The sequence below is a fragment of the Pyrgilauda ruficollis genome, unplaced genomic scaffold (genome assembly GCF_017590135.1).
Source record: "Pyrgilauda ruficollis isolate IOZ18807 unplaced genomic scaffold, ASM1759013v1 scaffold123, whole genome shotgun sequence".
Taxonomy (NCBI): Eukaryota; Metazoa; Chordata; class Aves; order Passeriformes; family Passeridae; genus Pyrgilauda; species Pyrgilauda ruficollis.
In genome coordinates, this window is record NW_024510655.1 from 987,078 (window position 1) to 1,012,482 (window position 25,405).

Genomic DNA, 25,405 nt, shown 5'->3' on the forward strand with positions numbered 1-25,405 from the left:
ACAGCAAGGGAAAAAGGCAATGAGGTGCTTCCAACTGCACCAAGGTCTTGGGGGGGAAAGGGAGAGGTTTCCACAGGTATCCAGGCCCACAGCAGCTGGAGAGGGCCTCTGCAGTGGGCAGAAGGTCTCATGGCTGCTTTTGACTCTTCCCTGCCCACCCTCAGGGCCACTCTAGCACAGAGTTCTCAGGCTGCCTCTGTCTCTGTCCATCCCTCTGTGCATGCCAAGGGCTGGGAGGGCTGGGAAGGAAGGCTGGGAAGGATGCACTGGTACCCCAGCCCCAGTGCCAGCTCTGCTCTCCCTGCAGCACAAAGGGATGAGCCTGAGGCAGGTGTTTGCCCAGGCTGGACTCCATCAAAATGAAGGGGTGGAGTAGAGAAATCCCTTTCCAGAGGAAGGGCTGTGCTGGGCAGGATGGTAGGTGGCCACCACCTCCACTGGGAGTCAGGAGACTTTGTGGTTGGCCTTGGGTGACCCCGCAGGACACCCAGGGCTAAATGCATCTCAGACCAATGCACCAGGGACTGGGGTATTTTTGGGAATTGTCCTCCTATGGATCTGGCATAGGAAAAAGCCCACAGGTTAGGGTTTCCTGACTTCTTCCTCCCCAACCTTCTGAGCATCTTTCTTCCCTGCCCAGTACCAACACATCAGCCAGGTGCCAGTGCTGGGAACACAGCAGGGGGCCCAGTGGGACCAATCCCACCCACTCCCAGCCCCACAGGGTTGCCTTCCCCAACTTGGCCTTGCTGGTGGCACCAGGTCCCCCCTCACCGGTGACAGGGAGCGAAGGTCTGTGGTGGGAGCGGCCCCTTTGCCAGCCTTGGTGCCGTGATCCTGAAAGAAGTGCAGACGGGTACGTTTGCTCATGTTGGCATTGGGCAAACGTGGCAGGTGTCACCCCCCAAAGACACCCCCAGTGGGGCAGGGTCCCCCCAGCACAGCTGGCCCCGGTGACTCCCCCAGCAGCAGAGGGACCGCAGGGGACAGTGGCTCCCCCACCCTCGAGGGCCAGCCCTGCTTACTGAGGTGACCAGCGCTGTCTCTGTGGTGCCAGCCTGGGCAGTGGTGGTGGTGGTGGTGTCCCAGCTGCCTGGGGTGTCTCCGTCCACCTGCCAGGGCAAAGGAAACCAGGTGAGCCTGGAGGGGCCCAGGGAGTGCGTGACACTTGCAGGGACAATGCAGCCATATCCTGCTGCCAGAGGAAGCCAGGGAGGGCTGTGAAGGTACAGACAGCCGGTTGCTGTCACCCACTATGGATGTTCACTGTAGGCATGGCAGGTGGGGCCAGGGACACTCAGACAATATCTCTGATTGGGCTTTAGTCTGTGTTTTTTGGGAACTTCAGCAAGCCAAGGGTGAGCAGAGGCCCCCAACCACCCCACAAAGCCCCCGCCCTCCCAGCGCTGCTGCCAGGGACAGGCTTTGGTGGGCTGAGGCTTTGGGAAGCCTCAGGGCTCAGCCTCTCTGGGGAGCCACCATGTCACCTGGGCCGTGTCTGTGGTGCTGACCCGATGGGGAGCGGAGCCTTCTGCTTCGGGCTTCTTCACAGTCACAGCGTCTGCTTTTGGGGCTGAAGGCTGCAGGAGGAACAGCAGAGAGTCAGCAGAGCCAGGCCCTAGGGCATGATGCCAACAGCCCTGAGTGCTCTGTCCACAGCAAGGTGCTGGAAGGAGATGACCTTTAAGGTCCCTTCCAGCCCAGCCACTCTAATTCTGTGCTCCTTGTGCAGCAGCCCCTGGCAAAGTATCCCTGCCCCGCTCCTTCGCAGGTGCCACACGCACAACATTCTGTGAGTGTCACATTGAGTTCTACCCGGGCAAACAGCAGGGCTGGCCTGCTGCCCTGGGCAGACAGGCACCACCCACAGTGCCCTGTGACCCACACCCCCAAATCAGGCCAGCTGCTCTGTCCCTGGCATTTTTTGGATACATTTATAGACACCATGGAGAAGGACAAACTGTTCTTCAAAAGCCAAGTGAGACACATCAAACCAGTTTCATGCCTGTGCTGCAGCCATTTTGTGATCTGTACCAGCTCCTGGTGGCTCTGGGTACTCCTGGGGTGTGAGAGCCTCCCCGCCTCTGGGGGGAATGGGACACAGGCTGCCAGCACTGCCCTGCTGTAGGAAACTGGAGCTGCCAAGGGCTCCTGCACCGGGTATGCTTTACCAGTGCTCTACTCCTGAGCCAACAGCCCCCTGCCCACACTGGCCCTGGAGTGGATCCCCCAGGGCCACAGCTCCACACCAGCATTTCCAGGCTTGCCTAGAGACAGTCTTTCTCTAATTCTGCAGCACTTTCCTGGCTTTAGGTCTGGACTAACCCCAGCAGCTCTGGCCAGCACTGGGGACTTACCTGTAGGGCTAGAGGCTGCCCTGGGTGGGTGGGCTGGAGATGGCCCTTGGCCCAGCACAGAGACAAGGCCACATGGAGCTGGGGCTGGTTCTGCTGTTCCGTCCCCATGAGTGCACTCAGCCCCATACACATGCACATGCAATTTTGTTAGCCCTGCTATGACCCCTCCCAGCACAGTGACCCTCCATGAGCTCTAGGGCGGCTCCACGAGGCCAATCCCTCCCAGCCCCAGCATGACCAGAGAGGTTAGTGGGCAGCACATGGCTCTGCACTACACAGACTGGTCACTGAATTCATGCAGGACACGAGGACAGCTCCAATGGTTAGTGCCATGTGCCCTCCCTGCGGCGCACATGCTGCTGTGGGCTGGGGTGGGGCAGCCACACGCAGGGACAGAGGTGACAGTGACTTCTCCTGGTTAGCAGATGCACGAAGCCCGCGACAGAGCCATGCAAGACAGACACAGCGTGCACCAGGCAGGAATGGGGGGTGGCAGCCAGCATGCTCCCCAAAGCCAGCCGGGAGTGCACATCTGCCAGGCAATGCTGGGCACAAGGGACACGGAAGCACGATGGCACGGGGCCGGTCCCGGTGAATGGTGTCCCTGTGTACCTCTGGCTGGGAGACATCTGGGCTGGGCTGGGAGACCTTATCCCTGCCTTTGACATCCTCTTCCAGTCCAGGAACCACTTTGTCAGCATGCTGGAAGGAAACCAGGCCTTCATCTTCTGTTTCGCTCTTGTCCTTGTCCAGCTCGGGCAGGCTCCGGGAGATGTCCTCAAAGGCTGTGCCATGGAAGTCCCCGATGACGGTGAAGTCCACCTCCGCTTCCAGGCTGGAGGTTGAGCTGACGGTGATGCTGGAGCACTTGCGCTCAATGGCCAGGTGGTTGTCCTTCAGGAAGACCGAGTCCTTCTCCTGGTCGGGCTCCTCATCACCGGTGTCGCTCTCAGGGGCCCTGTGCCGGGGCGGTTTCACCCTCTCCTCAGTGCCCTCCCTCATGCCCGCTCTCTGAAGGAGACACAATCGTGGAGAGACGGGGCCGTGAGCACCGCGGGGCAGTGCCGGCGGGGACACGGCAGCAGGAGAAGGAGGAGGAGGAGGAGGAGAAGGAGGAAGGCTGCAGCAAACATCACAGAGTAGAGTCAAACACAACTCAAGCATGGAGACCGAAACCTTTCTGACAGCAGTGGCTTTGCTGGGGGAGAGAAGGCGACTCCATTGGATTGTGCCAAAAGTTTGTTGGCAATAAATCATCTCAAAAAGGCTCGGTCAGACAAAAAAAAAGCTTGGCCAGCTTGGAGGCACTTCAGTGCACTGGTGGAAGCAGATGGATGCAAAACAATGGGTCTGACAGGAGACATTCAGAAAGAGCTCAGAAGAAGGGCTATCGGATGTCAGTGACTCAAAAAAAACAAACAAGGGAAAGAAAGAGAGAAGAGTCTGAAAGGAAAGGGCCCATCAGCCAGGCACAGTGAGGGAGAAGCAAAGGAGGGTGCCAATTCCACTGAGGAGGAGTGAGCCAATTCCACTGAGCATCCTGTGAAGCATCACCCTGGGGGGAGGTCCAGCCCAACAGCTGCCCCGTGGTGAGTCTGCCCCACTGACACCACCTGCCCCTCCAGAGGCCTCAGGTGAGTCTCAGGGTGACCTGGTCAGTGTAATTGACAGCACAGCCAGAGCCAAGGGATGACCTCCCTCCATCCACTCTTCTCCAGACACAGACATACCTCTCAACTCTGCCATCGGAGGGGATGTGTCCCATTGCCACACTTGCCATGAAGCCATGGGAAATCTACACCCAGTTGTCCCTTAGGAACAGCTCTAAGCTCACCGATGCCAGAGGAAATCCCACCTCCTGGCCTCTGCTCCAAGCGTTACAGCCAGGGCCATCCCCCATGGCCGGGCCGTGCAGGCACACTCCTCCCTCGGCACTGGGGAGGTTGAGAGGTATGGGCGAACACAGGGTGTCCAGCAGCACCGGGGAACACGCCTGCAGACACGTGTGGGGGAGTGTGTCTGACCAATACATACAGAGAGCCCTGCAAGGGGAGCGGAGGGGCAGCACAGTCCTGGCCGCGGGGCGAGCGCTCACACTGCCGGGAGAAGCACTTAGCAAAACAGCACTGAGACCTGCGAGACCACTGGAACAGCAGCCTTTACATTCTCTTCTTTCAGGCTGGATTTTACAGATGGGTCACATAAATCCTTTTCTTCCCCACTTGGTTGCTGAGATTTGCTCTGGATTAGAGAAAAGGGTTAGTCGGAAGGAAATGAACTCTGCAGGAGCTGCTCTAGCGCTCACAAGAGCAAGGGAAGCTACTCCATCACCCAGCCACCAGCTTGCTGAAGGCAGGGCAGGGTGGCAGCTAAGCAAGAAGGGATAATCAACCAATGTAGGAAATGCAGGGGTGAAGCTGGAAGCGTGGGCACGCCGCTGTTGGGGCTGTGTGTCCATGACAGTCCCAGCTCCTCCAGCCACCCCCCCAGTGCCCTCTCCTGCTCCCGGCCACAGAGCTCGGGTGCCCCTCCTGGCTTCAGCGAGCGGCATTGTCCAGGGAGCCAAAATGTTGGGGGGGCGCGAAACAAAAGCTGATGAACCGACTGGGCAGCGGCTGCGCATGCAGCCAGTGAAGCCTGACCACACACACAGACAGAGAGGACAGAGATGCAAAGCGCCTGCTGCCAGTCAATGGATGTGTGAGGAGCCACTGGACACGGGCAGAGCCACAGAACATGCGCACGAATGTCCCGTCCGGACGGTTCGGTGCAGTTACCACGGCCTCGGCCAGGGTGAGCTCACAGCCGGAGTCGGGCGAGGCCAGGTCGGCACTGTCTTCTTCATGCTCGGGCTCAGCAGAGACTCGTTCCTGCAGGGAGTGGGACTGGGAGGTGTCTCCTGAACCAGCCCCTTGCCTGAGGGCCAAGGAGCCCACACTGGACACAGGTCCCACTGCAGGGGGTGAGGCGAGGCCGGTGCTCAAAGGCAGATCGTGTCCCAGATTTGCCTTCCCCATAGTTGTCACCAACGTCTCAGCTTCGGGCACATGCTCCTGTCCCTCCTGGGCCGCCCTTCGCTCCGCTTTGCCTTGCTCAAACATCTTGATCTTGGAGGCCACGGAAGTTTCCCTGTAGCTCTTGCTGTTCTCCTGGCTTCCTGGGGCCACAGTAGCATCCCTGTGCTCCTGGGCCACAGCTCCTGCCAGCCCAGCCATGCACACCGACACCCCAGGCTCTGCTGGATGTGTCCCACCACTTGATTGCCCTGTCCTGTCTCCATTCACCAGGGCAGGGAGCTGTGATGCCTCACTTTCTTGACAAAATCCTGCTGCAGGGGACTGGAAATGTGGGACATCAGCTTCTCTAGGGGGAGAGTGATCCTGTGGTGGCTGCCCCGGAGCCAGGTCACTGTCCCTGGTGCTTTCTATGACTGTCCAGCTCCCACCCTGCAGATCTTGTCCAACACTGAACTCCAAGTCCCGGTGTGGCTCTTGTGCTTTGGGATCTGCAGTGTGGAGAGGCAAGTCCCTCAGGATTGTCACAGTCTGGTGTTCTGCTTCTTCTCCCTTGGGGGGCAGCTCAGCCATGCCAAAGCTTTTGTCATGGGACAGTTCTTCCATCGCAGAGCCTTCATCTCTGGCTGGCTTCTCTGACCCTGAGCCCTGGAAGAGCTCTGTGATCATGGGCTTCTCTTCCTGCAGTGGCTCTTCAGTGGCAGACACATTGCTCTGTGCTGTGTCCATGTCCTGGGCAGCCTCCCTGGTGGCCAGGTCTCTAACCTGAATTGACTCTGCTGCAGTGTCTGTGTTTTGGGGTGGTTCTCCTGTAACAGAACTTTTCACCTCATGGGGTTTCCATGAGGCAAATCCCACATTTTGGGATTGCTCTTCAGCTTCAGGATCAGTGCCCAGGGGTAGTGCCACCTCCATGGAGGGGCTCTCACGCTCGGGCATGGCCACCTCTCTGTCAGGGCTGGTGTCCAGGGACAGGTCTATGCCCTGAGACTCTGTACCCAGAGATGGCTCCGCAGGGACTAGGCTGGGTTTCTGGGGAAGAGGTGGAGGGACAGGAACACTGGGTTTTTCCCCCTCCAGCCCCACAGTGTGAGTGTGGCCCTGCCAAGACCCAGCTGCTGAGGGAGGTGACTTGGGCTCTATCTCTTCCATCTGAAGAACCACTCTGGCACTTTCCTCCCTGTCACTGTCTGCTCCAGCCCTTCCTGAGAGCCCCTCCAGTGCTGGGCAGATGTCTGGGGACTGTGCTGGGCTCCCTCTGTGCTGCTCAGCCCTGGGGCCATCTCCTGCCAGGCCACATGGCTTCAAGCCTCCCACCGGGCTCTGCAGCTCCATCTCCTCTGGTCCCACCTCCTGGGAACACAGCAGGGCTTCACTTCCCATGGGTGCTCCTCCAGGCACCCCAGCACCAGGTGCTTTCTCTGCCTGCAGGGACAGCTCCTTGCACCCTGAGAGGGGATGTCCCCCCAGGCTGGTCTCATCACAGCCCATCCCAGGTGTCACTGGTGCTCCAGTGGGTTTTTCAGACACTGTCCTGTGCTGGTGACTTGCTGAGGAGAGGGCTTGGAACCCTTGTGCCATAGGTGTGACGTGCTCGGATCCCTCCCCGGATGTGTTCACTGGGGCTTCTGGTCTCTCCTCCATGCCAAGCCACCCAGCAGTGTCCAAGACCAGATGTGTTTTACTGTCCTTCTCCTCCTCTGGATCTCCTAAGTATATGATCCTCTGGGTTGCAGAAGTCTCTGAGCTGTCATCGCCAGCCTTCACTTTAATTTTCAGGAGCTCTGGGGCAGTGGCTGGCACTCTGGCCTCCTGCTTCCTGAAGGCTGCAGAAGCACGGTCCTTGGAGAGCACCTCACCTTCTCCCTGGGGAGGCTCCACCTCCAAAATCTTGGTCCTTTGCCTCTCTTCAGGCTGCTGACAGGGCTTGGGCAGCCCTGGCTCCCTGGTGGCTGCGCCTTTGCCCAGCTCTTGGGGTTCCCCCTCCTTGCTCTCGGTGGGTGGATGTGCCTCCCCCAGGCTGGACTCACCCTGGCTTTCCTTCTCATAGAGCTCATCCTCCCACACAGACTCAAAATCCTCAGGACTAGCAATCATTTTGGCTCTCTTCCTCGTCTCCAAGGCTGCAGCTGCCGGCTCTTCCTGGCCTGCCACGTCCTTGGCTTTCCCTACCGTCACCACCACTTTCGTCAGGCTCCCACTCGTGTTCCCCTCCGAGGTCCCTGCACGTGCTTCTTCCGTCTTGGCTCTCAGAGTTTTCCTCAGAGCTACAGCTTCCAGCCTAGGGGCTTCTCTCTCTATAAATACCCAGTGCTCCGAGCCCTGTATTGCAATTGGAGCAAGAAGAGTTAAACGCATCGGACACCCCGGCCCCGAGTGCACGAGTGGCACAGCTGGTCTGCCTGGCATGGAGCTGGCTACATCATCATCATCATTGTCATTATTATTATTATTATTGTTGCTATTGTTCTTATCAAGGCCAGAGTTGAGGCTCTGTACAAAGAGCCTAGCCACTCATTGATGGAGAGAGGGGCTGGAAATAAGGGGCTGATGCCACACTGGGGACCAAGCCAGTGTCCTCTCTGGGACAGTGCTCTGCTCTGGGTGGTGGCTCCCTGACACACCTGCAATACCTGGGGCTCTGCTGGTGGCACAGAGTGGGAGTGGAGCTCCCAGTAGACACAAGAATAGCCCCTGGGGTCTTTCTGGAAGCAGGGGAACACAGCTGGCTGCCCCCTTGTTTTCAGCTAGCTCTGGCAAATCCCAGGGGAGAGATTTCATTGGAAGCAAGGCCCTGGGTTTTGGGTAGCTTCACTCTCAGCGTCATCCATGTGCCCTAAGAATTTGTCAGACTGCCAAGAGCACGAGCAGGGAAAGAAACCACTGCAAGCCATCAGCAAGGCCCTGTCCCTTTCCTACCAGATGCTGCAGCTCAGATTCCCCAAAAAGCCATCCCTCATTTCCAGCTCACCAGGGACATCTCCTCAGAACCTAACCATGCTGAAAACAAGTGTTCAGCAACTGTTTCACCTGTGAAAGGCTCCCTGTGAAGCATAAAAGACCACAGGCTCAGGAGCAGGACCAAGCAAAGGCCAGAGAGCATCCTGCAGCACAGCCACAGCAGGAATGTCACCATGCTGCTGGCAGGGGACACCAGGTCACTGCTGCCAGGGACACCTCGTACATCCATGTGCTCATCCTGCACATCAGCTAAAGGCCTCATGAGGGCCAAGAACAAAGCACTGCTAAAATCCAGCCATTTCTGGAACAGCAGGTAGGAAATAACTCATGGGAAGAGAGTTTCAGGGGAACATCTGCATCATGGGGCAGCTCAGCCACCCCTGGCAGCACATGAGGAGGGCAATGCTGGGGCTCCCCATGGGGCTGGCACTGCCTGGGCACAGCCTGCCTGGGCACAGCCTGCAGCAGGGGCAAAGACGGCCCTCGAGGGCACCAGGTTGTACTCCAGGCCCAGGGAGGGGGCTGCCTGTCCGTGCCCCCTCCAACCAGGATCAGTTGGAAACATGAGCCTTGTCCCATGCAGGGTGCCAGGGGAATCTTTGGAGCAGTAACACCCAAAATGAAAACCTAGTGACTGATACTGGAGAAGGGGAAACAGGGGGCAGAGGGGAGCAGAGCCAGAGGGAGGGAAGGGAAGATAATATTAGAGGAAAGAAAGAAAGAAAAAGAAAAGAAAGAAAAGAAAGAAAAGAAAGAAAGAAAGAAAGAAAGAAAGAAAGAAAGAAAGAAAGAAAGAAAGAAAAGAAAGAAAGAAAGAAAGAAAGGAGGAAAACCAGTTACTAGTGGAAGAGCTCCTCCAAGGAAATGAGAAGTTGGTGAAAGCCCCCAGCAGAAAAATGCTTCCCAGCTGCTGCTTTCTCTGCCAGGTGTCAAAGGAAGCAGAGCTCCCTTGGCACAGTGCTGCAGGCCCTGAACCTGCCCTCACTGCAGCACCCCCCCGCCCTTGCCCCAGGCTCTGACAAGATTCCCTCTGCCCCCAGAAACCCCCAGGAGCCTTCAGGGAAGCACCTGGGAGCCTATGGGTCCCCAAGAGAACACCCCACCCCTGAGGGCAGGAAAGACCAGCTCCTCACAGTGCCAGGACATCCACAAGGATGGGCAGCAAGGGCACCCTCCTCCTCTGGTGCCAGAGGGATCCTTGGCAAGGACTCTGCCCTGGCCAGGCAGCACCACTGAGCAGCAGGGTCTACAGGAGACCTGACCCCAGCCCCCTCCAGCATGAGCCTCTCCCATAGCCCCTTACCCTGCACCAGCTGCTCTCCAGCTCCCTTCCTCCACTCCTGCCTCCAATGCAGCTTTTGTTCCTTCCCAGTCCATGGAACTGGGAACAGAGCCCATCAGTGCCTGCCAGAAGCAGCTGCCCCAGGGCCATTCCCAGGTGGGTCAGACCCATGGCAACTGGCTCCCCCCTGACCGGGAGGCTCCCTGGGCTGCTGGGCAGCCCTGCTGGTGTCTGGCAATCAGTCCCTCTGCACTCCCTCCTGCCGTCCTGCAGCCACACTCAGCCAGGACACCACTCACTTTCCTGAGGGTGCAGCAGCTTCTCTCCTGCTCCTGCCCTGCTGTTCCACTGCTGAAACCATTCTCAGCCAGGACAAGTATGGACAGCTTGTGGGCACATGTTCAAATCTCCTCAGCAAAGCCCTCTCATCCCTCTTCTCTGGCTGCAAACCAGAGTCCTTTGGAGGAGATCTTCCCTGGACCAAGGGGATAATTTTCTTCAGGCTCCTCTTCTGAGTTAAGGTCCAAGACAAACATAGATCAAAAAGTCTGACCCCTGGAACATGTTCATCCATGACATGATTTCTTCACCAATCAGGAAAACCCTAAAGTTTCAGATTTATTTCCAAACCAGCTTCTTCCTTCTCCTCAGACTCTTGAGATGAGCACATGAGCACAGCCCAGCTCAAGGGCCATTCAGCTCCTCCTTGGTGCGATGTGAACTCTGCTCTGGAGGGCTCAGTGCTGGCTCCAGCCACAGCTCAGGGCAGTCCTTGTGTCTCCAGAGCCTGAGGGCTCTGGGGGATGCTTGGAGCAAATCTCTGGATACTGGGGCACATCCCCCAAGGAAGCAGGGAGCTCATGAGGGATGATGCTGGGAAAGCTCTCTCCAGAGACCAGCCTTGACCTCCCAAGGGATAAGTGACTTTCACATTTCCTGCCCTCTCTCCCTCCCTCCCTCCCTCCCCATGCATCTGCTCTAGGGACAGGAGCAACTGGGAAGGCCATTCCCACTGTGGCCGAGGCAACATAGGAGACAGAAAGGAAAGAGGACAGCAGGGATCAGACAGCCTCTCCTCCTGCCAACAGGGGCCACAGCCTGGGAGAGCCACAGGCACATCTCCCCTGGGCATCCTTCAGTGCCCCTGCTGCCCTTCTCTGCTCTGAGGGAGATCCAGGTCACCTGAGAGGAAAGCACAGCCTCAGGCAAGGATAACCAGGGAATCAGATACTGGGATAAAACAGGGAGCTGGAGTGGCTCCTGGCACTACCCAGTCCAGTGTTCCTGTCCTCCAGCAGGAATGGGGCCAGAGAGCTGGAAGTGACAGATCACCCAACCCCAGTGGGCCTGCAGCCCATGGGCACCAGCGGACCTTCTGGCAGTGATGAGAGCTCCAGGCTCTGCAGATGGTCTGTCCTTGTGCCATCACCCTCTCGGGGCCATGAATCTCTCAGGAAGACCACAGGCTTTGGCCTGTGGGGATACGTGGGGACATGTCAGGGCTGAGTCTCAGTCACATACGCCTGGAGAGAAACCACTGGTGAGGCCACCTTAGCACCTGCACCCCAGCTCAGGCCGGGCACACCGAGAGCAAGACTGACTCAGGAGATGGGTGTGCACCTCACACCTGCTGTTTCTGTCCTCCAGCTCCCAAATACTGGAACGGGGAGGGTGCCAACATGAACCAGGAGATGCTGCTGCTCTGTGGAAGGTGCTGTCCTTGCTGAAGGCCAGGCTGTGCCCAAGCCCTCCCTGACCCCCATTCTGCCTCCTGGGGATTGCTTCAGCCAGCCCAGCTTCAGGCTCCTGCCCATGCTAGTGACTTCTGCATGGACTAAAGGACATCCACATGCAGCAAGAGTGTGCCCAGCCTGTCCCCCACCCCTCTGCCTCACCCTGGGGTGCTCAGGCAGGACAAGCGTCCCAGCACCGCATGTCCCTGGGGCCAACCATGCCAGAACCAAGGCTCAAACCCCAGCCTGCTTCTGCTCAGTGAAGGCACCACTTTTGGCTGCCCCCTCCCTTGAGCCAAACCTGCACACAGGGGGAGAGCTCACACTCCTCACGCTGACAGAGTGTGACCTGGCTGTGCACAGGCATAGGTCCAAGGATGTCTCCAAGGATGCCCTTTGTCAGGGTGCCTGGGCCTAGGGAACTCCAGCTGCAGCCAGGACAGCCTGAGGTTGCTGGAGCAGCCACCCAGGTGTCCAGGCCATCGGGTCACCCCTGCCTTGGGACCCTCAGTACTGGGCTCCAGCATGGCCCCGCAGCAGCACTGGGAGCTCTCTCCAGGAACACATCTCAGAGTCCAGCAGGAACAGCCAGGGGAGAGGTTTCACCAACAGCCCTGTCCTGGGAGGGGTCCTGCCTATCACCAGAAAGGGCACCCACCCATGGGCAGCTCTGCTCAGAGGGCACAAGACCCCTCGGCAGGCTGGAGACCCCCATGATGGGAGTGAGAGGTAGGGGAGAAAGGGGATGGTGACAACCTCAGGAGAGGAGACAAGGCTTTTCTGTGTGAAAGACTCCATGCTTAGGGAAGCTCCATGCTCAGATGCAAAATCGTCTAAGGTGTCCTCTTCCATCGTCTGTGCCAGCACGGAAACCCCAGCACCCACGGGGAGAGAGAGAGTGAGACAGAGACAGAGAGACAGAGACAAAGACAAAGAGAAAGAGAGAGAGAAAGGGAGAATTTGAGAAGGAATGAAGGAACAAAGCATGGGCAGGTGGGTGAGTGGATGGATGAATGGATGGAAGGATGGATAGACAGATGGACAGAGGTCACAGCTGTGCCAGCTCTAGATGCTCCAGTCACATCTCTGTGCCTGATTTAGTCCATGGTAAAAGCAATGTAGGGGAAAGCCCCTCTTCCTCTTCCCAGCTGAACACTTTGTGAGGGGCCACAGCCCCCTCTGCAGCCCCAATCTCCAGGCAGGGCTGGGGCCCAGTGGGAACACGGGCACGTCCCAAATTCCCCGCAGAGCCCGTGCCCTCTCCATGACAGAGGGCAGAGAGGGCAGAGCAGCCCCACAGGTGGCACCCACCCTCCTGGAGCCACGTCCCCTGCTGTGGGCACAGCACTGGCTCAGAGCCGTGCCAAGGGACAGCAGGCAAGGAAGGTCCCTGGCAGGGACAGGGCATCCAGGCTGGCAGGGAGACACTCCTGTCACATGCTGCCTGCACTGAGCCCAGAAGGGACCCAGGCCACAGAGCCCAGCTGTGCCACATCCACACCCCTCCAGCACCGGGGCCTCTGTCCTGGCACCCCACTTCCAGCGCTCTCCTGTTGCCCCCGTGGTCCCAGTGCAAAGCCAGTGTGCCGAATGCCCAGAAGGGAGGGTGTGGCTGTGGGATGCCAGTGTGGCACCACTCATCTTCCACCTCCTCCCACCACCCAGGTTCCACTGCTGAGAGCACCACGGGGCACCCCTGCATAGCAGCCTGGACCTTCTCTGCTGGGGACATCCCTGGGCAGGAGCTGCACTGGCCCTGTCCCACAGGCTGCTCTTGAGAAAAGTGAGCAAAACCCCACCCCATGGGCCACCAGAGCCACAGCCCACCTCTCAGGTAGCCCCAAAACCCCTCCAGACAAGGGCTGCTCAAGTCTTCTGCCAGTGCCAGGGAGACCCCCCCACCAGCAGTGAAAATGGTTCAAAAGCATAGAAACAACACCCCTGTCCCCAGCACGTCACTCCCACTGAGCTCCTTCAGGGCAGCACAGGAGCTGAAGGACTCCTCCCCAACAGATCCTGACCCTCTCTGGAAGAGAAGCAGCAGAACAAACCTCAGTGGCCTTTTCAGGGGTTCCCTTTGGTGTTTCATCCTCGTGCTTGGGTGAGGAAGAGGCTGGTGAGGAAGGCAGCCTCCTGTCCCGGTCCCTGTGAACCAGTTTGCTGTTGGGCTCCTTCAGGGTCCGCTTCAGCTCATTGATGCTGGCCTGATGCTTCAGCAAAACGTCCTCTGGCTTGTCTAAAAACTTGGGAAGGAGAGAGGAAGAGAGAGATGGTTAAAGCAGCAGCCCAGTCCAAAGGAATGAGCAGGGGCACCGGGAGAGTTGGTGTCACACTGGGCTGGAATCTGGGGTCTCAGGATCCAAATGAGGAGTGTAATGGAGCACCATGGTCTGCAGGTCTCACTGTAGCAGAGGGAGCAGCTCTTTACTGCAGGCAGCAGCAGAACGTGGGTAGCAGGTGAAGGGCACAGCATGGCCTGGTGGCATCTCCAGGGCTCTGTGTCCTCCTGGCTGGGGACAAACTAAAGCGTCCTGGAGGGGAGAGCTGGCTCTCCCTTGGGATCAGCAAGGAATGGGACCCTGCTGGAAACAACAGCAGCCTCTGCTGTTTTCTGGTGCCAGGCACAAAGGGAGCCCAGGCTCTGTCTCAGAAAGGTATTTCCAGCACAGCTCCTCTGGAGCAAGCTCTGACAAAGGGGCGGAGGTCCAGGGCTGGGCAGGGATGTCCAGCATGGATCCAGGCCTGGATCCCTGCGGACCAGCCCAGAGTGGGGTGGGTCTGATCTGCTGTGGAGAGTGAACAGCTCAGACCGCTCAGGGGAGAGGGGTCAGTGTCAGAGCATGGCTCAGTGAGGGCACAGTGCCAGGGTGCCCCCTCGTCCCGCCGCAGAGGTGGACAAACCGGCTCCCAGGAGGAACCTGGCTTCTGCCTCCAACCCAAACCCAAAGCTCTCCTGAGGTTCAAAAGGCGGCCCCCAAACACCTCCCCAGCACCTCCTCGGCAACAGAGCAGAGACCCGTGAGAGTCCCAGGAAAAACCCCACCAAATTTTCCAGACGCAGAAGGCTCAGCAGAGCTCAGGAAAAGTCCTGCCCTGGCCCCGCATGTCCGAGCTGAGGGGGGCTCAGGTGTGCCCACCTCTGGGCTGGGCGCAGCACATGCACATGCAGTGGGCAAGCGATGAGGAGGGCGGGGTCGGGGCCGGTGCCCACCCCCGGTGGGGCTGCACAGGGAGCCTGGGCGGTGCCGGCGTGGCCAACCCCACCCCCTGGCCGTGCTCACTCCCATTGGCAGCTCCAGCTGGGATCTCTGCTCCCAGAGGGGATCCTCCAGGGAGCAGTCCTGGATTTGAGGCCAGGATGAATCGTTCCTGATGGGGCCACCACAGGCACAATTTGTGCAGGGAGGGTTCAGCCTCCCTCTCTGCTTAGCTCCTCTCGGGGTAGGCAGGCACAGGGCTGGTGTCAGTGCTGGCCCCCCTAGGCAGCTCAGAGCCTCACAGCCCCTGTGGGGTGGGATGGCAGCCATAGTGCTTGGGGAGCCCCAGCCCAGCTCTCCGGGGGCTGCAGGAGAGCTGGGCAGGGGGGGATGAGGCAGTATGGGTCAGGCAGGAGCAGAGCGTGGGTCGGGTGCCAGCAGTAGGATGGGACCAGCTCCACAGGAGAGGAGACACAAGGTGAGGACATGGCGGGGTCAGGAACACGAGCAGAAGCCAAGTCATCCCAATGGGCCAGGGGCTCTCCTGCCCTTGGGAGGGCTCTTGCTCACAGGCACGATCAGGACCACCTTACTTAATGGGATAGAAGATGCCACAGCTGATCCCCAGCTGTCTGTTCCTCGGGCTCCTCCAGCACCCAACCCCCAGCCCGGTGCATCTTGTATTCCAGTAAATAGGGTGACAGACGGACTTGTTTTGGGAAGGATGGACAATATGATGCACCAATGAGGACTAAGATACTCCAGAGAGAGAATACCTCCTGCTTGTGCCTGGGGGTTGTTTCGTGCTCCGGCTGGCAGCAAAGAGAGGGTTAAAAGTAACCAGCAGGGTCAGTTGAGGGCACTTGTCACAAACACCACAATTAAGTTGATAGGCTGGTAGGGACCCCCCCTCCCCTCCCAGCATGGGGCTGAAATGGGCTGGGACAGCCCAGGGACCAGGGCAGGAGGGGGTGGGCTGTGCACAGGCAGTGGTGGGCACTGACGTGCTCAGCCTATCCCCATCCCTGTCCCAGAACCGGGCTGCTCCCAGGTCCAACCCTGCCTGGAGATGAGCCTTGAGACCACCTGGAGGGCTCTGGGGAATCCAAGTTAATCTGAACCCCTGTAACAGCTCCATTTTCACCGGTGGGGCCAAGAGCCATGTCCCAGGGGTCCCACCAGCCTGGGACACAGCTGACACCAACAGGGCTGCAGGGACCCTGCCCTGAGGTGACCCTTCCTGCCTGCAGCCCAGCCCTGCTGCCTGTGCCCGGGCCCTGCCTGCCTACCCCTCCACCCCCACCCTCTTCTGCCCACCTCGGCTGTACCTTCAGCTCCTTGATCTTCGTCGGGGTGGTCACCTCCTCATCCTCCATTTCAGAGCGTCTCCTGCTGCCAAACTCACCGTCCTCATCCTGCTTCTCACCCTCAGGCCCGGCGTCGTGGTTCTCGCTGACAGAGGCTGGGCGCGAGAACTCTGCCCATGGGGGACAGCCAGGTCACCCCAGCCCTGCCACCCTGCTCCTGCCCCAGCCCTCTGCCCCTGCCAGCTCTGACAGCCTGATCACCCCAGCCCTGCCACCTTGCTCCTGCCTCAGCCCCCCTGCCCCTGCCAGCTCTGACAGCCGGGTCACCACAGCCCTGCCACCCTGCTCCTGCCCCCTGCCAGCTCACACATGGGGCAGGTGGTCCCAGGGGTCCCAGGACACAAGGGAGGGGGCAATGTGTCCCTGAGCTGCCTGACCCCAGCCCTGCCACATCCCCCTGTTCATGCACAGTCTGAGCTACCCCTTGGTGTGCGGACAGCCCCTGTGCCACAGGGAAGCCTGATGCTGCTGTGACCCAGCCCAGCGAGGCTGGGCAGCTTCCCCTGTTCCTGCCAGAGGAGCAGTGTCCCCCTGTCCCCCTGTACCTCCGTCCAGGCTGCGGGACATGGTGTAGCGTTTGCTGGAGGAGCGCTCGAAGAAGGGCGCGGGGCGGTCGATGAGGGCGCTGGCCTGGCGTGTCTGCGCCTGCGTGCGCCCGCTGTACCGAAACTTGGAGCCCATCACCAGGAAACCCTTGGGGGGTGGCTCTGGAGACACCAGCCTAGGGGTCACAGGGGTGGGACGGTGTCAGTGAGTCCCAGTCAGGCCCCCTGGCACTGCTCCCCACGTGCACCCACTGCAGCCGAAGCAGGAATGTATCTGCCTCCAGGAAAGGAGGCCTGGAGAAGGGCTAGAGAAGGTGCCTCACCTGAAGAAGGTGTGATGCTCTATGCAGACCTTCCAGAGCCTCTTGGCTGAGCGGTGGTTGGGCAGCTTGAAGCCAATGGTGCTCTCAAACTGTTCGTACTTGGGGGAGACACAGACAGGCTGTTACAGGCACATCCTGCCCTGGGGGACATGCCAAGATCTTGCCAAGGTCCTCAGGTTCCCCTGGCAGCAGCTGTCACCATGCAAAAGACCCTCAAAAATCTTTTTCAAATCCATGCTGGGATGGTCCATGCCCAGCACCATGCCCAGCAGTGTGACGGGATACACTCCACACCTCTGGCCACTTTCCTCAGCTATAAATGGCTTTTCAGGGCAAGATAAATTCCCTCAAGAAACAAAAAGCTTTTACAGCTGTTTTGGTCTGAGGGCATCACTCCCACATGTGCTGTCCTTGCCCTCCAGCCTGCTGGAACACGTGGGTAGAAATGCATTTTCCCACCATAAATGAGTGAAAATAAAGTCTGAAAACGAATGAAACAACTTTGTGAAGATGTGACAAAAATGGCCCTTAACCCCCATTTCTGGGCAAGCTCCCTATACCAGCAGGGTCATGATGTCAGGGATGGGATCCTGGGGTCCCTCAGCTGTTGAAGTCGCGAGAGAACATGAAAGAAAATCCATGCCACAGGAAATATGCTGTCTTGGCTAGCATGGTCATAAATGTGGGATCCTTGGAGCAGAGGCCAGAGCCAGGTGAAGAAATCCTCACCATCAGCCCAAATCACTCAGGACAGGTATGCAGGGGCTGCACCAGCACCTGGCACCCACCTCCCCCGGGCGGATCTTGATGTAGAAGTTGCTCCTCTTGTAGGAAATCTTGAGGATCTTGGGCCAGGCGAAGCGGTTGATGCGCAGTCGGTCCCTGTAGATGAGGAGGCCATTGGCACAGACACCCAGCATGATGTCGATGCCCTCTGAGTCCTGGAGGAGGCAAGGGGACAGGAGGGAACAGGTCAGCAGCTCAGCAAGAACCAGCTTGGCCAGCAGTGCCACATCCCTCCTGCAGAGTGTTCTGGGGGCCTGGCTGGCAGAGGGAACAGTAAACCCCAGGCTGGTGGAGTTTGATCTCTGGAGCTTCTCTGGTGCCACCCAAAGCCATGCCAGGAGACTTCCCTGCGGGAGGAAGGTGGGCAGGAGCAGGCTGGGAAGGGGCAGTGCTCTGGCAGCTGCCAGCCCCATACCTTGGCATGGTGCAGGTCCACCCCATACATGGACAGCTTCTTAGCATTCTCCAGGAAGTGGATCTCTGCTTCCCCGGGGGTCATTCCCCTGCAGGGAGACAGAGAGGGGGACACGTGGCTGGGTAGCCCAGGGGCGTGGGGCAGCTGTCCATGCTGTCCCCACTCGGGGCTCACCGGTAGGTCTTGTGCAGCTCCATGATGCGCTCCTCCAGCTCCCGCGTCTGGTTGGGGGCGAAGCGCAGCTCGCTCACATAGTTGCCCACGTGCTCCTCAGTGTCGTGGTCACCCAGCTCGGCCTGGACAGCGTAGGAGCCCAGCAGGGCGTGGGTGACAAAGGAGCAGGGCAGGCGCCCCGTGATGATGTCGGCACGAAGCTGCAGGCACAGGTAGTATCTGCAGGAGGGGCAGGCGGTCAGAGTGGGGCAGGGCAGTGAGCTGGGGTTCCCCAGGAAGCAGTCTGGTGCACCCTGCAGCAGGATGGGACTCCCTGGGAAGGAATCTACTGCCCTCTGGAGCAGGCTGGGACTCCCTGGGAAGGAGGCCCATTGTCCTCACCTGGTGATGTCCTCTGTGAGCTGGGAAGGGTCTGGAGGGTAGAACTTCACAGTGAAGGCAAAGTTCCAGGGCCCGCCTGGGGAGGGGAGAGAGCAGTTCAGGACAGCACCCATGGGGCTGCACACAGGGCACAGGAGCATCAGTGTGTCCACTGAGGATCCCGCTGCTCCCTCCAAGCCTTGCACAGGGCAGGGACAAGGGGGCTCTAGAGGCTGCCAGGGGCACAGTACAACTTTTGGGGAATCCTCCCCAGAGAGCTGGGGACAGCAAAGCATCACAACTGCAGGAGCCTCAAGCTGTTGTCCCAGCGAAAGCCCCCTGTGTCCCAGGAAGTGACACCTTGGACAACAGCTCTTTTGCCATCCCAGCAAAGCAATACCATGGCAAATGCACCCCAGGACCTGTCCCAGCAAGGACCCCCACTCTACCCACTATCCCTGTCCCCCCTGCACGGGGCAGGTGCTGCCCAGAGCGGCACCAAGTCTCAGACAGCTCTCCAGTGGCACAGACAGAGCCCTTTGTCCCCTAGCCTCTCATGAGTAAGAGAAGAGATGGGTAACAAACAGCTGAATTATCAAGTGTCCCTGTCCCCAGGCCAGCTGCCAAAGGTCCCCTCCAGGGCAGGAGGGGAGGTGACCTGCCACCGGACAGCCAGACCGAGCCATCCAGGAGCCCCATGGGACACCCCAGGGTTGAGGAGGATGGACCCTCCCCAGGCACTTACTGCGGATCTGCTTCTTGATCTCCTTGGAGGGGTCCAGCCAGTTCTGCAACAAGGAGACAGCAGGTCAGGGGGGCTCCCACCTTGGAGGGGTGGCTGCAGAAGGACTCCCCCATGCTCACCTTCTGGCTGTCTGAATCGCAGAAGGTGAGGCCGAAGTAGTCCTTCTCTAGGAGGTTGAGGTGCTCGCACACCATGTCAAAGAGCACCTGGCCTCGGGCATGTTTCTGTCAGAGACATGGACAGGCTGATGGTCAGCTGGTCCCTTGGGCTCCTGGACACCCTCCAGGTGACCACCAAAACATGCTCTCACTCAGCATGGGCTTCAGCACATCCCAGCCTTGCAGCCCCAGGATCATCTGTGTGTCCCTAAAGCAGTACCAAAGGGTGTCCCAGGGCTGCAGATATGGAGCACCACTGTGGAGACACCCAGGTCTCAAGGGTGCAGGGATGGGCTCCTGGTGGCAGTGGTGGCTGGATCCCCAAGCACAGCATAACAAGAGCCACTAAGAGCCAAGAGCATGTGGAGTGATGGAGAGCACCTCTGGTGAAGCCTCTGCCAGGTGGATGTCCCCTCTGTCCCACCCTACAGCCACTGCCAGGTGCCTGAACTGACAGGTAGAGCTCTATCCCCAGCCACTAAGCTTCTGACTTAGACACTGTTTTCTCTTATGGGTAGCTGCCAAATTTGATTTCACTGGGCTGATATCCCCTGCAAGGGTCTTTCTTTCCAGATTTTTAATTAATTTCCACTTAAATGGCTATTTCTCTGTGTGTTTTTCCCCAGGACAAATGTACTACAAAGCTGTCCTAGAAAGAGTCCTGTCCTTCAGGACTCTCTGGACTGGGCATTGTCCCAGGAGTGTTCCCTCCTTGGTTCCAGCACAGACCCCAAATCTGGGACTCACCTCCACCTCACACTCGTACTCGGACGCATCGAGCAGGGTCACCCTGCACAGGGCACTCTTCATTTTCTTGGTGGTTTTCTGGGGGGACTTCTGGGTCTTGCTGGGAGTTGTTTTGTCAGAGAGCCCGTCGGTCTCACTGTAGTCCTTGTCCTCCACGTCTGTGCCCTGGAGCAGGGACACACAGAGGGTTACCTGGCATCCCTGCCGAGGGACACACGGGCAGAGGGGAAAGGCTCTGCACAGCAGAACAGTGCCCAGCCCAGGGCAGCTGCTGATGAACAGTGCCCAGCCAAGGCCAGTTCCACCAACCCACACTGCCAGCATAGCCCAGCTCCTTGGAAAACGGACACCGGGGGTCAGTTCAGCACCCAAACTTCCCTGCCCAACTACCAGGGCAGCAGCTCAGCTCCCCAGCAGCCCCACAGCCAACACCGGCTGCAGCCGGGGCTCCCAGCGGGCCCGGGGCAGCTCAGTGGGGACCCGGCACCACTGTCCTCTCCCGCGGGGCCAGCAGGGCCATTCCCACCGCAGCCACACGGCTGCCCCGGCCCGTCCTGCCTGCAGGAGCTGTGCGGGCAGCGGGGGCAGCGGCAGAGCCGGCCAGCCCCGCCTGAGGGGCTCCTCTCGGGGCAGCCCCTCGGGCCCAAGGGCCGGGCCCGCCTCACGGCTCCGGCACCACGGCCAGCAGCGAGCGGTGGCACGGCCCCTCCCGTGCTGCTCCTGCCCGTCCCCTCTCACGTTCCCCCTCCAACACCCACTCACCGGCTCCATGTTTCGGGTGTCGTGCTGTGCCCCGAGCTTCTCATTGGGGTCGGTGTCGCGGCCGGCGGGGTTGGGCGCGGCCGTGGGGCCCTGGGCGGCCGCCTCCAGCTGCTGCTGCGGAGCGTCCTCCTGCGCGTTCCTCACCTCAGAGCCGGGGCCTGTCTCCGTTGTCATGACCGCCGGTCACCGCGCTGTCACCGCCACCGGGGGAGAGACAGCAGGTGTCACCCGGGGCTGGGGGATGCTGCCCGGGCAGCTGACTGCCATGCCCTGGCTGCTCGGGGGAGGCTGGGACAAGCTTGGGATGTGCCCATCTCTGCCTCACACGGATCCACTGCCAGAGCTCAGCTCCCTGTCCACTCACAGATCCCTGTCCACTCCCAGATCCACTGCCAGAGCCCAGCCCCCTGTTCATGCACAGATCCACTGCCAGACCCCAACACACCTCCCTGTCCGCTCACAGATCCACTGCCAGACCCCAAAACACCCCTGTCCGCTCACAGATCCACTGCCAGACCCCAACACATCCCTGTCCGCTCACAGATCCACTGCCAGACACCAACACATCCCTGTCCTCTCACAGATCCACTGCCAGAGCCCAGCTCCCTGTCTGTGCCAAGAGCTGGCTTTGCAAAGGGCTGATGGCAGCAGCACAGGACACCAGGATTTCAGACTCTGAGCTGGAGGACAAGAGCCAGCAGTGGGGAGGAACACAGGTGACAGGGACCCACCATGGACAGGGACACACCTGGTCATGCAGAGCAGGCAGTGGAGCTGCTCGGACCCCCTGCTCCCACACCCCTGCACTGGCTGGAACCTTCACTCGGTGTTTTCTAGGAGTGGGAGGAAAAGGCAGGCTGTGAGTCAGGGGAAAGGCTGCACTGACACAGGAAATGGCAAACACGGACAGCTCCACAGCTCGCATCCGGGCTGGCTGGTTTGCTCCCCTCTGGCCACCCCAGCAGCAGCAGCACGCTGGGTTCCCACGGCCAGCCTGGGACCCTGTGGATTCCTGCCTCCAACCCCAGCTGCCTGAAAAACAAACCCAGGGCCAGGAACAGGGAGGGGAAGGCACTTTCCATGCTGGGATGCTCAGCAGCATGTTTTTGGAACCTTTATGGTTTTGAAACATTTTATGCCAACATATCATGGGCTAGCAAGGTGTCCTGGGAGGGTCCACACTCCACAGGTCATGGAACACCCTTTGGACCATCACCCACTCTCCACTCAGGCTGCTCAGGCCCTGCCAGCTCCCCACCAGGCCATGTTCAGCTGTGGAGCACCTGCTGAGATCATCCCCACCTGAGTCTGAGGGCTGTGGCTGCACAAGGTGGCTCAGTTGGAGCCTCTGTGACCCTGTGGTCACCCGCCCTGCCCACAGAGCAGCCACACCAGCAGCCCTGAGTAATGCCTGTAGATCCTGTTCTAATTCCAAATCCTGCCATGGGCAGGGACACCTTCCACTATCCCAGGATGCTCCAAGCCCTGTCCAACCTAGACTTGGACACTTCCAGAGGTCCAGGGGCAGCCACAGGTGCTCAGGGCACCCTGTGCCAGGGCCCACCCGGGCCTACCCACCCTCACAGGGAAAAACTTCTCCCTGGTATCCCATCTAACCCTGCCCTCTGGCAGTGGGAAGCCATTCCCCCTTGTTCTGGCACTCCATCCCATGTCCAAAGTCCCTCTCCAGCTCTTTTGGAACCCCTTTAGGCACTGGAAGGGGCTCTGAGCTCTCCCTGGAGCCTCCACTTCTCTGGGTGAGCACCCCCAGCTCTCCCAGCCTGTCCCAGAGGTGAGGGGCTCCAGCCTTTGGAGCATCTTTGTGGCCTCTTCTGGACTCCCTCCAGCAGCTCCACATCCTTCTGATGTTGGCTCCCCAGGGCTGGAGGCAGCTCTGCAGGTGGGGTCTCACCTGAGTGGGCAGAGGGGCAGAATCCCCCCTCACTTCTGCCCACGCTGTGGGATCAGCCCAGGGCAGGACTGGTTTCTGGCTGCCAGTGCCCATGGCCAGGTCACATCCAGTTTGTCACCACCAGCACCCCCAAGTCCTTCTCCCAGGGCTGCTCCCCGTGCTGGTGCTGGGGCTGCCCTGACCCAGGTGCAGGACCTTGCACTTGGCCTGGCTGAACTCCAGGAGGTTCACGTGAACTCCTCCAGCCTGCCCAGGACCCTCTGGGTGCCCCATCCCTGGTGGATCCACTGCACAGCTCAGGCTCAGTTCAGTGTCACTGAGACTCACAAAGAAACCCATCCCACACCACAGCTCCTGTCCCACTGCTGCCCTTCAGGTGTCCTCAGCCGTGGGAAGATGTGAAACCTTCCCAGGAAAATGACTAAAACTGGCTCTGGGGGTGGAGGGAATAGAGAGGAGGTGACGGAGAAGACAGGGAGTCAAACCTACGCCTTCCGCCGGATCTGCAGGCAGGAGATCCCAGGAACACTCCCCTCCTGTGTCTGCGCTGGCTGGGTGGTCACTAAGAGGCCTCAGCTCACACCCAGAGGCCCAGGATGTCACCCCCTTGTGCCATGGCTGTGTTCTCCAGGCCATGACAGGCCATACAACCCACCCTGAGCAGCATCAGCTCCTCCTGCCAGATCCCACTGCCCGGCCAAGGTCACCAGGAGCTTTGAGAGGTCACCACTCGTTTGTTTTTTCCACAGAGGAAACAGAGCTGCTTTTTTTCCACTGCAAATTCAAGCAGTTGCTCTCTCCAAGCCCTGGTAATTCCCAAGCAGGATCATGTGCTGATCATCCCCAAGCACTTCTTCTTGGATCTCAGTGTGAGAATTTTTAATCAACCTGAAATCTCTAAAATGACAACACATCACTTTGGGCCAAAAACATGCTGAGTTTTTAACTTGACATTTCTAAACTTTCTTCCAAACTACTTTTTCCCTGTAGTGATCCCTGAACAAATGAGGGTTTTTTTAAGCAAAGTAAGCTGGGAATTCATCCCATCTCACTTCTGCATCTTGAGCTCCAATTCCAAACTTCTGATGGTGCGCCAGGAACCTGATCCCAGGGACTCCCTTCCAGCTGAAGCCAGTGAGAGCATGGCACAGCAGTGCCAGGGTGGCAGAGCTCTGCTAAGGGAGCCTGGCAAATCCCCAGGGACTCCCAGGGCAGGGAATCCCCCAGTCTCTGGCCTTGCAGCCATGCTAAGGAGGCTCTGCTCCTTACACAGGGTCATTGCTGGGGGCCAGGAGCTGTTTGAGGGAGCCAGGGCTGGCAGGGGCAGTGGCTGTGGGCACGGCCCCGCTGCAGCTGAGCCCTGCAGCTGCACAGCCCTGACGGAGGGACCACGCTGGCACTGCCACGCTCCCGGGCACAGCCACAAGGGCCACATTCAGGAGCCATTCCTAGCCCGCCCTGGGGGCTGAGTGGGAAGGCCAGGGCTCCTCCAACACTGCCACTCACCCCAGTGCTGCTGCAGCCCAGGGTCAGCCCCAGCCTGGCAGCACCAAGCCCCTGGGGACAGTGGCACCTGCAGTGGGACACTGCCACCCTCCATGGCAGCCGGGTCACCTGCACTCACCTGCACCCAGGGCTGTGAGAGAAGGACACCAAGGCCCACAAGAGCACCCTCTGTGCCCAGCTGGGGGTGCTCAGCACCCTGGGAGCACCTGCAGGCTCTGCAGGGACCTGAGCAGACTCACGGTGAAACCTGTCCTAGCCCCTTGTCCCTCTTTTACCCCATGGCCTCCCCATGGCCCTCGAGAGCTGCAGAAGGAGATGTTGCCCTGGGAGCAGCTTTGTGCCGTGGGCAGGAGCTGTCCCTGATGGGAGGGGGCAGCACAGTACAGACAGGGAGCAGCAGCCATGGAGCCCTGCCCATCCCACAGCACCTCCCCTGTGAAAACTCAGCTCCTGCTGTCCCAGCAGAGACCCCAGAGTGGAGGCCATGGGCTCAGAAAGGACACAGGTCCCAGAGTGCTGCCAAAGGGACAATTCCACTGAAATATCCGCTGTCACAAACCTGTAAGACGTTTACACAACTGCAGTGAACTCGATGGAGTTATAAAGTTATTTCTTTCTAAATACCTCCTACAGCGGGAGCAGGACCCCACCCCTCTGGGCACCAACCTCATGCCTGTCCCACTGGAGCAAATCCCATGCTGAGGCTGTTAGGGGCAGTGGGCACAAACCCGCAGAGCCTGCCCTGTGCAGGGCAGTGGCCAAAAGGCTCCTCCTGGCACCCACAGGCCCTGCTGCCCATGCCTAGTTTTCAGCAAGGGCGAGTTTGCAGCACAAGCCCAGTTTCCAGCCAGGGCTGGCTCGATGCTGCTGCAGCTGGAGCCCAGGGCTGGGGGATACTCTCCTCAGGGGAGAGGGCTGGAGCCGGATGGAGCTCCAGGCTACTGGAACAGGCACGTGGGAACGGTGACTGCAAAGGAAGCCTCAGCAGGATCAAAGGCAGACCTGCTTGTCATGCCTGGAATCTCCTCCCATCATCTCCCTGCCTGCTCCTCCTCCCTCCC

At 59.4% G+C, this 25,405-nt stretch overlaps 1 protein-coding gene across 3 annotated transcripts in view; it reads right to left on the reverse strand.

Annotated features, from left to right (window-relative positions):
• Positions 1–25,405, reverse strand: part of EPB41L1 (erythrocyte membrane protein band 4.1 like 1) — a 61,584-nt gene that overhangs the window by 6,103 nt on the left and 30,076 nt on the right. The window contains exons 3-19 of one of the 3 annotated variants that reach the window (XM_041490499.1): positions 20,927–21,117; positions 20,165–20,329; positions 19,379–19,483; positions 19,260–19,302; positions 18,536–18,611; positions 18,155–18,373; positions 17,981–18,068; positions 17,568–17,720; positions 16,780–16,877; positions 16,457–16,632; positions 15,873–16,021; positions 15,321–15,356; positions 13,399–13,590; positions 2,970–3,368; positions 1,488–1,580; positions 1,026–1,112; positions 775–837 (exon numbers count right to left, since the gene is read on the reverse strand). In XM_041490499.1, the coding sequence (XP_041346433.1) occupies positions 775–837; positions 1,026–1,112; positions 1,488–1,580; positions 2,970–3,368; positions 13,399–13,590; positions 15,321–15,356; positions 15,873–16,021; positions 16,457–16,632; positions 16,780–16,877; positions 17,568–17,720; positions 17,981–18,068; positions 18,155–18,373; positions 18,536–18,611; positions 19,260–19,302; positions 19,379–19,483; positions 20,165–20,329; positions 20,927–21,100 (2,316 nt within the window). In that variant the 5' untranslated portion in view covers positions 21,101–21,117. The remainder of the gene's footprint in view (positions 1–774; positions 838–1,025; positions 1,113–1,487; positions 1,581–2,969; positions 3,369–13,398; positions 13,591–15,320; positions 15,357–15,872; positions 16,022–16,456; positions 16,633–16,779; positions 16,878–17,567; positions 17,721–17,980; positions 18,069–18,154; positions 18,374–18,535; positions 18,612–19,259; positions 19,303–19,378; positions 19,484–20,164; positions 20,330–20,926; positions 21,118–25,405) is intronic. The other 2 variants (XM_041490498.1, XM_041490497.1) reach the window with 2 other exon arrangements.